The 13,873-nt window shown below is 43.8% G+C and overlaps 2 protein-coding genes across 2 annotated transcripts; both read right to left on the minus strand.

Annotated features, from left to right (window-relative positions):
• Positions 1-1,394: 1,394 nt before the first annotated feature.
• On the minus strand, positions 1,395-2,743 carry LOC136544245 (uncharacterized protein At4g15970-like). The gene is made up of 3 exons (XM_066536471.1): positions 2,552-2,743; positions 2,012-2,389; positions 1,395-1,862 (listed from the first exon to the last, which is right to left on the minus strand). The coding sequence occupies exons 1-3, from the start codon at positions 2,741-2,743 to the stop codon at positions 1,395-1,397; spliced, it is 1,038 nt and encodes a 345-aa protein (XP_066392568.1).
• Positions 2,744-7,783: 5,040 nt separating this feature from the next.
• Positions 7,784-13,442, minus strand: LOC136542129 (uridine/cytidine kinase UKL1, chloroplastic-like). The gene is made up of 14 exons (XM_066534426.1): positions 13,097-13,442; positions 12,847-12,938; positions 12,406-12,475; positions 12,190-12,308; positions 11,468-11,564; positions 11,283-11,362; positions 10,966-11,160; positions 10,792-10,875; positions 10,642-10,702; positions 10,031-10,091; positions 9,314-9,407; positions 8,883-8,955; positions 8,337-8,419; positions 7,784-8,231 (listed from the first exon to the last, which is right to left on the minus strand). The coding sequence occupies exons 1-14, from the start codon at positions 13,311-13,313 to the stop codon at positions 8,085-8,087; spliced, it is 1,473 nt and encodes a 490-aa protein (XP_066390523.1). The 5' UTR covers positions 13,314-13,442; the 3' UTR covers positions 7,784-8,084.
• Positions 13,443-13,873: the final 431 nt, after the last annotated feature.

Below are 13,873 nucleotides of genomic sequence, written 5' to 3' on the forward strand. Positions count from 1 at the left end.
TTTGGTTTATAAGCCGTACTTTTTCAGCCAACGAACATTATTTTTCTCTCACAATAAATCAATCAATAGTACTTTCAGCCATGACTTATCAGCCAAGCGAACAGAGTGAGGTGAGTTAGCCGCAACAATACAAGAGAACACCAGTCAGACGGAAGCAAGAGATCGGGGGTGTGCTAGTCGGAACGTTGGATAGGAGTGGTGTAGAATAACGCTACCGTATAAATACAGGCCCTCTTTGGCAACCGATCTCACGACTTCAGCATCTACTGACACAGTTACTGTAGCAACACTGCACAACATTATAAAAAAAAGAGCTCGTTTCGTTGGATGCTTAACGGCTAAATACATTCGGAGTTTGCTAGCCTATTCTTTAGGGTCTAATTGTAGGCCTGGAAATATGGACCAATACTGGATTTGGATTCATAATACCCTTCCACAGGGTTCCCAGATGCATGCTGTGGGTCTGTCTGCTGTTTGCTAGGCAATCTGGAGGACCAGAAATACAGTGTGCTTTGATAATAAAAGAATCAAATCTCTCACTGAGATTTTATGTATGATGTGCTCTTTTCTCATACACTGGGCAGGTATGCTGAAGGACGGCCTGAGCAGCAGGTGGCCGGTTCAAGGAGCGGGAGCAGTGAAGATGGTGGCCCTCTCGTTCCATAGGCAGGATGCGCAATCTCACACCAACGATGATCAACAGTTGATCCCCTACGTTGGTTGAGAGTCAGCTTTATGGTTTGCGCAGTTTGTGCGCTAATTCTGTGCTGTATACCTTGTATGGAACCCGTTTAATCTTGCTGGGTCTCTTTTGGTGACATTTCGTTGCGCTAAGCCTGGGTAGTAGCAGTAGTTTGTATCCTTGCATGTGTTCCCTTTGCGATCATGTGCTTGGATTAGTCTCATGTTACATGTCCTTGTTGCGTGACTCGTAAAAACTGTGACTTTCTGTAATTTCATTATCATGGTAATGAAATTTGGTTTTACCGGTGTGGGAAAAAAAAGAACTCATTTCTTCTCTACAACAAAAAATGAGCTAGTAATCAAAAGAAGCCAGTGAAAAGCCAGGGGAGAGGAGCTTCATTAGCTTCTGCTATAGTAGCACTACGCAGAAGTTGAAGCCCTCGTAATTAAGCCCCACGCACTAAAGAGACCCATAAAAGGAATGTACAAAGCTGCTGTTTCGTACGTCGATCTGTCACCTCGTAAACTCATACATAATAAACTCGTAATGCAAGAACTAAGATTATTGGTATATGATCGCTTAAAAGTATTCATTCTCATCGTGAGGCGGCATCTAATTTGTGACGCTAACTAAAATTCTAAAATTGCATCTGAGAAAGAAAAATAACACGTAAAAACATGGACACTGCTGCAATGATAATTATCACTGCTCAGTCCGTCAGCGCGGTGGTGTTGCTGCCCAGCAGCGCGGCCTTCTCCCTGAACTGCTTCCACTCGTCGAACACTTCGGTGAGCTTCTGGAGCTTGGACTTGAGCCCCACGAGGCAGTTGGCGTGCACCGTGCACACCCTGTAGAAGTCCTTGCGGAGGTCGCAGAAGCCACTGAGGTAGGCGGTGTCCACGAACTGCACCCGCACGCCATGCCGCGCCGACAGCTCGTGCTTCACTTGGTCGAACACGTACTGCTCGTGCGCGCCCGGGTACCCCTTCCGCGCCTCGTACCAGCTCCCGTAGAACGCCACCATCCGTGCGCTCGCCTTGGCGTACACGAACCCGCCGTTGGCCAACTTGTTCAGGTCGTACGGGTTGTCGCCGCCGAAGAAATCGCACGACATGGCCATGTCCGCGCCTATCGGGATGCGCAGCAGTGGGTTCCGCAGCCAGATGATGTCCACATCCTGCGGCACATTATACCAGCATAATACATAAGCATGCAGGAACGCACACACGCATCAATCAGTTCTGCAGCAGATCTTTCAGCTCCGATCGGAGCTGCTGCTGCTTTGTACGTCTCTGACGGACCCCGACACCAGTGCTCAGTGCTCACCGTGAAGACGAAGCTGTAGCCGAGCTCCAGGATCCGGGCCTGGAACCGGTTCCTGCGCCACATCATGTCCAGGTAGTCCTTCTGCATGTACGTCTGCTCCGCCGCGAAGTCGGCGCCGTCGACGCGGAAGTAATAGCAGAGCTGGTGCACGTGCTGGCACCGCTCGTACGCCTTGGCGTCCACGGCGACGACGATCAGGTGCTTGAGCAGCGGCGCCGTCCTCACGCCCAGTCGGAAGCTCTGCAGGAAGAGGTCAAGGAGCGAGCCGGGAGCCGTCCACGCCTCGTTCGTGAAGGTCATGATGATGGTCTTGTCATCCATGGCGGCTCTTTTCAGCAGCTCCAGCAAGTCGTGGTCGGTTGAATTTGAAATGCCGGCCTGCTTGCAGTAACAGTGGACACGTCAAGAAGTCATCATATACAGTCAGGCAAACCAATGAAGTGATAACAACTTCGAATCAAAACATTATGGATAATTAGTACTATATATAGTTTACATATGGCAAAGAAGGGGTCCTTGCTATATAATGCATGCACGGACCATGTGAAGCTTCTTCGTGCTGGGAATGGGATCAGCTTGAGTTCCGTTACCCAAGACGACGGATTCTCGCTCTGCCGGCAGGACGCCGCAGGGGCACGGAGCAGGCGGCACTAGCAGCAGGATGCAGGCCGCGGTGACGGCTGCTCCGAGCAAGAAACCCCAGAAATTTTTGGTGCTGTGTCTGTACGACATCTCGAAGAAGAACAGAGCCTTGCCGCACTTGCAAGCACAACCCAGGAGGCAGCACCCGGCCCCTCTGCTTGTAGAGTTGTAGACTTGTAGTGGAGTGGTAGTACAAGTAGGACAACCAACTTTTATTTAAGGGGAATCAGTAGATGGCTAATTAAGGGCGTCCTCAATGGTTTTCAAATAGCTAATTTAGAAAAAATTCTATTGGTTATCGAGGTGAGAGATCTAACAGCTAGCGACTTCTAAATAACTAGTCTAGCACGATCTTTTAGAAACACCTCTCTCATAGCTCACATAAATCTCCACTACAGTGTTCATCTTTTATTATTTCTATGTCTTATCTAGCTAGCTATTTATAAATTGGGATGCCCTAACTGAACACGCTCGTGACTCGATGTCTGGGCTTTAATTTCTACCAGTGGCTGATGCCAAGATGTCAAATCCAAGACACAGTTTGTTAATTCATTGAGCCGTTAAACAAGTGCCATATGAGGACCTAGCAATTTGGGGTTAGTACTCCTAGTATTACGTGGTCATGCACACGTATAGATGTGCCCTTTCTGGAACGGGCGGTCGATACAGCATTAGAAAGGAAAAGCAGATTGCATGATTGATCATGACTAGTTCATCTGCAGTACTCTAGAGGACGGTTGGGTCACTGTAGGGTAATTAAGTGAAGACTCCGCGAAGCGTCGAGTGGAGTACTATGCCAGTAGCCAGTATGTAGGAGTACATATCGAGCTCGATTAGAATGATTTGTAGTAACAACTCAACGAGGTTATGTTTGATAGCGAGAAATGCTTTTATTCTTGCATGAATCACTGGACCTGCCAAAAGGATATTTTGGTAAAAAGTTTCTCTCAAAAATTAAACGATGAGCATCACTTATTTGGTTTTAGTACCTGTGAGCAAGAATCACAAAAAAGAGTTTTCTCTAGGCTCTCATCACTTTCCACTCATTTACTGTTCGAGATTACGAACCTAGATAACTAGCGGAACGTTCGTAAAAGAATGACAAACAATGAGAATCACTTCTCTTTGTTTTACCTGCGAGCAAGAATCGTCAAAAAAGGGTGTTTCTCCAGATTCTCATCACTTTCCACTCGTTTATTCTTGTAAATTTCGAATCTAGATAACTAGCCAAACATTGTAAGAAAAGTGATCCCGTTCGTCTAGAGAAACAGTTTTAGGGACAAAATCCAGATCCTGAGATCCTAAGCGATTTGACTCAGCGCATTATATTTTGTCTCCTTTCCGGCCTTGAGCTGTTGGGCAACTATATATCTATGGCGGCTCGTCAGTAAGACCAAGTATAGAATCCACATAAATATGATTACTAAGTCCAACCTCCACGCCAAAGTCTCCAACTAGTAGGATCGACGGCAATGTCCAATGGGGAGTCACCTTTTTTGGATAAGTAAACGGGGGAGCTAACTCAACGTGTGGCCTTTGGTGAATTGGAGCCCTGAATACATCGAACGCCGGCGCACTGCAGACCGACACTGCACACCATTGGCAGGTGACCCGCGCTCCGCGGTGCCACTTGCCTTCCCGCTTCGTCATGAGTCATGACCCGCGTCGGGACTCGGGAAGGGAATCCTAACTTGTGACCTCGCATTACGGGGCCGTGGGCGTACGTTGAATGAAACTTCCATGCAGCAAAGCAGTTTGCGCGCGCACACCTCGCGCGCCAGCATTAATGCCCAACGTGCAAACTAGAGTAAATGAGCAATTAATGCAAGCTTGCATCTCTGACACGATTGCCACTATCTAACCTTTTATTTTGAATTATATTTAACCTCCATGTCACCTATTTGTAAACATTGCTGAGGACAGCCTTATATTTTAGTTTTTTTAAATATTTTTTTATTTATTTGACTATAATTGTCTTCTCCAAATGCTTCCTAACTACATCCGTTTGCATGAATTCTATACAACTATCATCGATTTTGTTAAGGGGACGCACTGGTTTTGGTTTTTGGCTCAATTCTATACAACTAGCATTAGCATGTTCGCTTGCTCGTAAACGATCATAAATTTCCAGCCAGAAACAGTATTTTTCTCTCATACCAAACTAGCCAGCAGTAAATAATCCACGATCGTTTATGGCCTCCCGAACAGGCTGCAGATTCACAAGGTATGTAAGTTACTTGAAATAAGTGCCATGATTTTTTTTTGCGTTTAATGGATGGTCTTATGTGTACTGCCTCAGTCTCTAGTTCATAACCTTGTAATAAGTTTTAATGAGGTGTGTTTTCTTGTTTTTTATGTGCACTGATGTTTCTTTTCAAAGAAGACTGAAGCCGGAACTATTTTTCATTATCTAAAAAAAACTACCATCGATCAATTCGGGCTAAATAAATGTCGCTCATGTTCCTTTCTATTCCATTCATATCCCATGGCTCCGCAAATTTCTGCCGAGACAAGATCGATGTAGTTTTCAATTATTTGTTGAGCCTGATAATACCAGCCTTACACAAAAATTTCAATTGTTTGACCCTCTGGTATGTTTAAATTTTGAATTGTCTTATACCTTACTTAGAGCCGCTGCAGTGTATAGCAAGCTGTAGAAGAACAAAAAGGGACCCATGAGCAGGGTGCTAATGGTCATAAAATGCTCTAAATTTAGCTTGATTTATAAAATTGGGAATTGAGATAAATAAAAATATATTATTTTTCAGATGCATCAGCGTGGCTCAAGTGACTGATATGTGTTTTCATAAAAAAAATTCAAGGCAATTGGTGCTTCATCTTCGTTTCGCACCAACCATGCTCCACTGTTCAACACCCACAGAATTCTTCCTAGCTCCACCTAGAACCCCCACCTTGCTGCTCTTATGAATTCGTAGCTCCCATTTTTGCATGAAACATTACTGGATTTACCCAATGTTGCTCATGTCTACTGGAGTCACTCTGGAGTCACTGTTGCCTTGGATAGCCGCAAGTTGGCCTTGTCATCACACCAAAATCTATTGGCGCAAGAATTTCAAAACAAATTGTGGGGACATTCAATCCATTACTGACATCAGCGAGTTGTTGATCTTTAGCCTGCTATGTATGCCATTCTACCGTAGTATTGTTACCACTACCATTTTTTTGTTTTAGTAAAAAACACGATAAACGGCCTGTTCGCTGGTTGGTTTCTGGACTGGTTTGGGCTAGCTAGTGCTGGTTTATTGTGAGAGAAAAACACTGTTGGCTGGCTGGTTTGGGCTGGTTGAAACCAACGAGCGAACAGACCGAAAATCTCATAAATGAGCCTCGATGACTGATATCTTTCAGATTCACTTTCATAGCTAAATACGAGTGCATCCAAATAAGTCTCTACGCGGAATTGAAATGGACTGTAATACTTGTATCCTATCCTAAATTCATCATGCGTCCTATAGTTTATTGCTGTTTAGCAAAAGGACAAGCGTCTATGGGTTGTGCACGCTTCAGTTCCTTTCTGCTTCTAGGTTATGCGCATACTTGCTCCTGGAATCCTGGCTCCATTCCCCAGTTTTGGGCATGCACAGAGACGGATCGAACAGTGGGGCGTGTGGGGCTCATGCCCCCCTACTGCTGCCATGTCCATGGAGCCCCCCTCAGCGGCATGCATGGTCATGGGTCACCTGTATACTGCAAGTCCCCTCAAGTGAGTGACACCTCTAGCTGGTGATTGCATAATCTCTTCGAGACTTCGACAGACAGGCTGAGATCGACAGCCCCAACCACGGTCCACGGAGGACCGGCCTGTACCATTGGATATAAGAGGCCCATCTGACTGCCCATATGCTGGTGGGTCATGTGTCCAAAGAGGATTTGATAAAATCGAAACAATGTTCTTTCCGTCAACGGAATCATGCACGGCCCATTTGGGGCGTGTTTGGTGCGCCGCATGCCAGCAGACATGCATGCCCTCGTGCAGATTTCGGCTGTTTGGTGTCCTGATCCTGGCTTTGGGCCTGTCCCGCCAGATGCAAAAGGAGGCCCCCCCGCCCCCGGCCAGGCTCGGTAGGAACGCGGCGAGGCTTCGTTTCCACCGGGCCAGGCTCCGCAGACGCTCGCGCTGTGGCCGAAACTGCTGAACGCGTTCATCTCAGGTTCGTATTTGACGTGCATGCAGCTGACCAAACACCAGCCGAGTCTAGCCAGGATAGATGTGTGCAGCCATTCAAACAAAACTCTTCTGCATGAGCTTAGCCAGGCTGGCTAGAACCTGGTTCCAATGTACGAGCCTGGCTCGACCGGGAATGAAACCAATCGCGCCCAAGACGTATCAGACGGGACAGGCAGAAGAAGGTCGAGAGCGCCGCCAGAGACTGGGCTGGGGAGTACGCCATGGCCCACCCGACCTAGCTGAAATCATATTACTGGGACATGTCTACTTCGTTAATCAATGTTTGTCATGCAAGTATAGTCACAATTTGCCTTGAAATGCGGTAATTATCCTTTGCAGCTTAAGCGGTTTGCATCTCTGTTCTACGGTTTCGGACACGTTTTTTTTTCCTTTGACAATAGCAATAATTTATTATTTTCTTGTCAGCGTCTGTGTTGGTCGTTCAATGCTTTGAATCAGCGGACAGCATACATAGGCCCCGTTTGGCAGAACTCCTTGGGCTGATTCTCTGTTGGTTTTCTAGAAAAAAGTGATTCTCTGTTGATTTCGTGAAGTAATTCTCTGAAATGAACTAGAAGGCTGAGAGCTGAAAAAATTAGCTTTTCCTGATTCTGTGAAGTGATTCTCCATCATGATTTCAAGAGTTTACGCTAAAGAATTAAAGAGAATCACTTTCAGTCAAAGAATCAGATTTCTCAGAGAATCTGAATCAGATAAAGCTCTACCAAACAGGCCCTATTAGGCCCCGTTCACTTCTTTGGGAATGAAGCTCAGAAAGAATTCTGGCCGAAATCATTACTTTAATTTATATAAGCCCCACTGGCCGGATTGATTCCTGCCCTCAAAACGACTTAACCGAACGAGCCCTTAAGCATCTCGACCACCACGTCGGAGTTCCAGTTCCATACCTCATTCGCCCCCTCTTAATCCAAATTAGGCGCTTTGTAAATTTTGATCTCGTGACTTCACCGAGAAATATTTGAATCAAAGACGCTTATTTGAAAACATCAGGTGATGAACAATATTTCTGCACCCGTACAAGGCTAAAATCGTACAACACCTTCTCCGAGTTCACAGAGATCCTTCTCTGGCATCCCCCTCTGCCCTTGGTCAAGCTTTTTATGTCAAAGGTTGTACAACTATTAAACACAACTACGGCCTCCATAGTGAATGTTACTTCCAAGATATCATCCCTATCCAGGGATCAAGTGAGACTTCACACGCCAAGAGTGGTATGAGCCATCAATTGTCTGTGCCGAAGTAGCGGTCACCATATTCTCCCAGTCCTGGTATCACCCTGAATTCCTCGTTCAGACCATAATCGATTTCAGACGTTACAATCTTCAGCGAAGGAAATCGCTTGCAAATACACTGAATCCCTTCAGGAGCCTGCTCCCACACACACACAAAAAAAGGGGTGTGTAGAAGGGGTTATGCAACTAAACAAAACAGATAATAAGCATTGGAACCATTAAATATGCAAAAAAAATATACCGAGATGAGATTGAGGAAAATGATCCGACCCTCAGGAACACCTTTTCTTATAAGAAGGTCAATTGCTTGGGCCACTGAGTTGCCTATAAAATAAATTCATCATCATGAGCATAGTGAGATCGACCTGTGCTACCTGTTCATAGCCTGATAAATACTGCACAAACTAACTATGAAGCACAAGAAGTATCTGCTTCAAACTCAAGAGAAGGATGTAACACCAAACTTTCATATTTATTGAGGGCATAAAGAATGACCAGTTAATTCAGCAATGCATCAGATTTTACAAGATTCAGGGCACTTCCAAACAGATATGCCAATAAACAAGATTCTTCATTGATTGCACATCTTTGAATGCATTATGGATTATCCTTGAGTGATATTGTATCAGGATATCTCGTAGACCAAATAATTTCTGGACATATGTGGATAGTTTCTACAGCATGTAATTTTGTTATCACAACCTGAATCTGTTTTTGTCGTCACAACCTAAATCAACTTCAGTTCAAACAAACAAGCAGCAGAAACAGAATAGTAGGCAAAACTGACCTGTACCAAGCACTGGATCCAGAAGTAGAACATGTCGTTCAGCAATATCCATTGGTAGTTTGTGATAAACAAGCTAGATGCAGAAAGTTTATTATAATTATCCATGGTGATTAGTTCAATCACTTGAAACATACTCCCTCCGTTCCAAAACGTAAGATGTTTTAGTTTTTCCTAAGTCAAACTTATCTAAAACTGACCAGGTTTATAGAAAAATGCACCAACATATACAACATCAAATTAATTTCATTAAATCCACCATGAAATGTCTTGATAGTGTATTTAATTGGTTAGATGTGACTATATTTTCTACAAACTTGGTCAAAGTTAGAGAAATTTGACTTAGAAGTTAGGACAAACCTGAAACACCTTACATTTCAGAATGGAGGGAGTACCTGTTAAGGAATCGTTTATCATAATATCTGAATGCTTACCTGCTGTCCATTGTCTCCAACACGATGAATTAGAATTTTACCAATTTTTATTCCTTTACAACAAGCACGCAATGCGTTCTCCATACTCTCACCACTGCAATTAAATGAGGTATAAATAAAGCTAAAATTACTCCATAACTCTATTAATATATTTAAAATGTACAAAATTTACTGCAACAGTTCATTGGGGTGTGGGTGTGGGGTGTGTGTGTGTGTGTGGGGGGGGGGGGGGGGGTGGTGGTTATGGACATGATGCATGCGAATGATAACGTGAAATTTCGAACATGTTGCTTGCACAGAAGTTAAACATGAACATATTGGCTACCAAGTGGTCATAATGATTCATGATGGTGAAGTATGAATCATAAAAGGAACGAAATACTCATAAACGAAGAGTATCCAGATAAAGCAGGAGGAAATGTTCCACATAATTAGTCTGGTTTATTTACAAAACTATGTTGCAAGAGCATGGCAAATATGCTAAATGAAAAGGCAGAGCACCTGCCATTGATGCTTAAAAAAGAGCATGGCAAATACAAAAGGCAGAAGCTTCTACACGCCAAGATATAATGCAAAATTCTCTACATAACAAGTCCTCATGTACATTCTTGTTTAACATCTATCATGAGTCATGGTTAATTCAGAGTGTGTCCAACTGTACATCATTAAGATCCCTGCTTCTTGAAATGTTTTTACTTGTGTTAGTGTTTGGCTTACCTTCGCACAATAGACACTCCACAGAGCTTCTTACAGAAGTCAACTCCCATATAAACAGATCCTGAACCCAGACAAATATGATGAGATGATGTTCAACCAAAATCATAGTATTTTTATTTCTCAATGTAAGATACACCTAGGCAAACAATGACAAAAAAAACACAAATTGTCTGAAATGAGAAGGATCATCAACAAGCTTTTTATGCCTTTTTAGTTTGGTTTTCCAAAGATATTTCAAACACAACAAAAGCAAATCCTATCCAAATATTTTTTTACAGCCAGCCACAAATTGCCATTTCAAAGTGGTACTAATGTTATCAGCAAACACAGATAGATACATAACAATGTGGCACAAGTTATCATATTTCAACGATAAGGTAATCCATTACTGTTGAGGTGGCTAAGTTTCTCAGAACTAATAGTAGACTATCTCAGGAACCAAGATGGCATAAAGTATTAACTTATTCTAGACAGTTACAAAAGATATTCCTCTGAGCCTAAACCTGAAAGTCAAACATTCAGGATGGAACAAAATAGAAAGAAAAAAGTAAAATACTCATAAGGTGCACAACTAAGCGGCTACGAGATATAAGGTGCCACATGCAAAATACCTGTTGGAGTAATGACCTGCTTTTCTGTAAATGGCAAATGTCCAAGACCATGCTCCACTACCTTACACAGAAAATCCATACATCAACTAAATGAAATAACTGGCCATGAAGTTGAAGAAGGGAAATAAAGGTTATGAAATAAAGTAGTACCAAACGGATCAATCGATCTGAATAAAAGACAAAGTCAGGTGTAGTAATTTCCCTATCACGAATAAGAGTATGCATTCCTCGGATCTGTTAAATTCATTACAAAAGGCAAGGAATTATGAAATTAGCAAAATAACAGTATAAATTTAAACCATCGGTAAAGATTTCTAGCTTTACCTGAAAAGTTGATTGAACAACATGAACATTAGGATAGATTTTGCACAAGTCATGCTGACCAAGTTTGGTACGGATATGTTGAACAATCAGATCAACTGCTACATGGTTATCACCTCCTCGAGGAATGATCACGTCAGCATACTTCTTTGAAGGCAAAACAAAATCATCGAAAGCTGGCTTCACAAACCTCCCATACTACACATGCCAACAGCATTTCATGTTGCAAAAATTGTATACAAAAAAGGGGAAGATGTAAAGGGCATACATATACCGCAGGGTTATAAACCCAAGGTAAATAATAATAATAGAAGGACTACCTGGTCAAGCACTGAGCTAATATCTCTTCCTCTTTCAACTGTATCACGCCTGATTCGTCGCGCAAGCCTACTATCAGCATCTGATTTATGCATCACGACAAGAACACCATTTCAGCTAAATAAATTAAGGAGCAATTCATAATTTCTATAACAAAACAAATGCTACACTGAGAATGAGGATAAACCTGTGTCTACAAAAATTTTCATGTCCATCAGATTGCGAGCTCTCTGATCATGGAAGACTAAAATGCCCTCCAAAATAATGACATCTGATGCATTGACCTGGCAAAATGAAATAGGACCAGGTGCTTAGATAGTAAAAGGGTTGTGAAGTTTATTATCAGCTTACAATCACATGAACTTCCTAATTTTAAACATGACAAATAAGAATCCAATTTTTTAGGTATATTGGTATTGAATTACTGAAATAAACAAAAACACAGAACATTGAAATATGACAACTGATGAGATATATAGTATCATCATGATTTTATTATATATGCCAGCTAATTCAACCCTGTTTTTTACCTCATGTAATTTTACAATGCTACTTTTAGAAAAAGTGTGTCGCTCTGCACCAATATTTATAGCTATAAGAGAGAGAAAAAACAGAATATGGTAATAACAAAAAACCAAACCTCCAATTTCTTTGCCTTACTGTAGATTGCCCCTCTGGCGCAGATAAGGAGGATCAAAAATAAAGTTGCAAATGCTCTAAAAAACACGCAAAGGCAGTTTGGTTGGAGTTAGGTTTATAATTCATGGTATGAAACAGTCATCTAATTACAGACATACAAAAGAAGGAAAGAAACGTTCTACAAAATCATTCAAAGGTCAATGACATGAACTCCAAATCACAAAGGGTTAGCAACTTTTTCACGCTGACAAGTTTGTGAGTGACTGCTACCTTCCTAAAGCTGTCAGAACACCGACGATGCTTCTTGAAATCATATATAGGAACATTTACAGGCTGAGCACGTTTCAGTTGTCCCATGCATTCCAGAAGTTGTTCTGTATCAAATGCATCTGCAAGCAAAGAATACAGTCCATCTCACATGTCAACAAATCAATTCAGCTCTGATCGCTGACACAGGCAGGATACCCAAAACAGTAAATGCAGTACCAGGGTGATCAAAATTGTAGTCTTGTGCATGTGCAGACTCTTCAGCAGTTAGGCCACGGTAGAATGAATCCTGCAAAATGATAAGCTCAAAATGAGTTTCAAGTTTCAATAGGTTTTTCAGAAGTTACCATCATCAGATTGGTTTGCATGACTTGTCAAACCTAATCCATATTTGTCAATTCTAACTATCGCAGCCCACAAGCTAGTCAAATGGATGGGTGTGCACAACCTCACTAGCATTTCCATACAGATACACAAGAATCTTCAGCTATCCCCCATCTATGAAATCACTAGGTTGCATCTCCGATCTTCCAGTTCGAACTGCATAACTTGAATACACTACACATAACCAGGCTTGACAGGAGGCAGTAGCAGCAGCAGGACGTTCTCAAACCAAAACAATCCATTCGCAGCCACAGAAGCAGCAGTGAGCACACACACCTGGTTAACGAGCACGACGCGGTGGTCGTGCAGCTGCTGGATAATCATGTCGCACACCGTCGTCTTCCCCGACGCGGTCCCTCCAGAAACCCCTTTGAGAAAATCAAGCAGAAATTCTGAATCAGGGCCACCAAATGAGGATCGGCCAGCCAGCACGAGAAGCCGAGAAAGGGCGGGACCAACACCGAGCCGGCCATTCCACCCGCTCGAGCGGCGAGCGCTAGCAGGGAGGGGTCGCATGACGACCTACCGATGACGAAAGGCTGCCGGGCAGCGGCAGGGGAGGGGAGCTCGGCGGTGCCGTTGGCGTAGACGGCGCCGTTGGAGTGCGCGTGCGCCGCGGCGGCGAGGGAGGAGGAAGGGGAAGAGGGGGCGGAGGTGGAGAGGCGCAGCGCCTCGAGGCGGAGGCCGCTGAAGTGGACCCCCACCGCGGCCTCCATGACGTCGTCCACCGCCTTCTCCGGCATCGCCTCCCGCGCCGCCGGCCGATCGGGATTCGGGATTGATTCGCAGGTTTCTGGTGGGCGGAGGTCAGGCGGACTTGTCACTTGTTGTGTGCGCGGCCGGTGAGCGTGATTGCGTGTATGCGTGACAACTGACAGTGGGGTCCCGCGGTGCGGATGGAAGCAGCGGCCGAACGGGCCGAACAGTCAGATATCATTAGGCCAGTGTCGGTCCCAGTTTCCAAGGTCCAAGACATGACACTTCAGATAAAATAGGTCTCTCAGTATACAGTTTCGTTTCACAGTTTTATAGGATAACTTTAACATTTAATTAGCATACTGTGTTGCGATCAATTGTGGTAGCAAACTGTGTAACCTCTTGCAGAAAGGATACAGCCAACCACATCATATATCGATCGAGTATGCCAAGAGATTCACAGCTTATCATCGAAATTATAAGCTTCCATATTCAGGTGTTACAACTGCATGTCTGCATGCCGGATTGCCGAGCACCATGCATCTAGATTCAACCAAACAGCAACATGCATTCAGCAGTCAATCGAACGCCCGCACACACTGAAGTA

Source organism: Miscanthus floridulus, chromosome 3, assembly GCF_019320115.1.
Source record: "Miscanthus floridulus cultivar M001 chromosome 3, ASM1932011v1, whole genome shotgun sequence".
In the NCBI taxonomy this organism is placed as follows: Eukaryota; Viridiplantae; Streptophyta; class Magnoliopsida; order Poales; family Poaceae; genus Miscanthus; species Miscanthus floridulus.

Excerpts from the sequence above, each read along its gene's own strand:
- LOC136542129 (XM_066534426.1), bottom strand. The coding sequence starts at position 13,313 with ATGCCGGAGAAGGCGGTGGACGACGTCATGGAGGCCGCGGTGGGGGTC. Across the intron at positions 11,363-11,467 it reads GAAAATTTTTGTAGACACAG|ATGCTGATAGTAGGCTTGCG; the intron begins GTTTATCCTCAT and ends TGCATAAATCAG. Across the intron at positions 8,420-8,882 it reads GGATCCAGTGCTTGGTACAG|GCAACTCAGTGGCCCAAGCA; the intron begins GTCAGTTTTGCC and ends TTTATTTTATAG.
- LOC136544245 (XM_066536471.1), bottom strand. The coding sequence starts at position 2,743 with ATGTCGTACAGACACAGCACCAAAAATTTCTGGGGTTTCTTGCTCGGA. Across the intron at positions 2,390-2,551 it reads GCACGAAGAAGCTTCACATG|GCCGGCATTTCAAATTCAAC; the intron begins GTCCGTGCATGC and ends TACTGCAAGCAG. Across the intron at positions 1,863-2,011 it reads GCTACAGCTTCGTCTTCACG|GATGTGGACATCATCTGGCT; the intron begins GTGAGCACTGAG and ends AATGTGCCGCAG.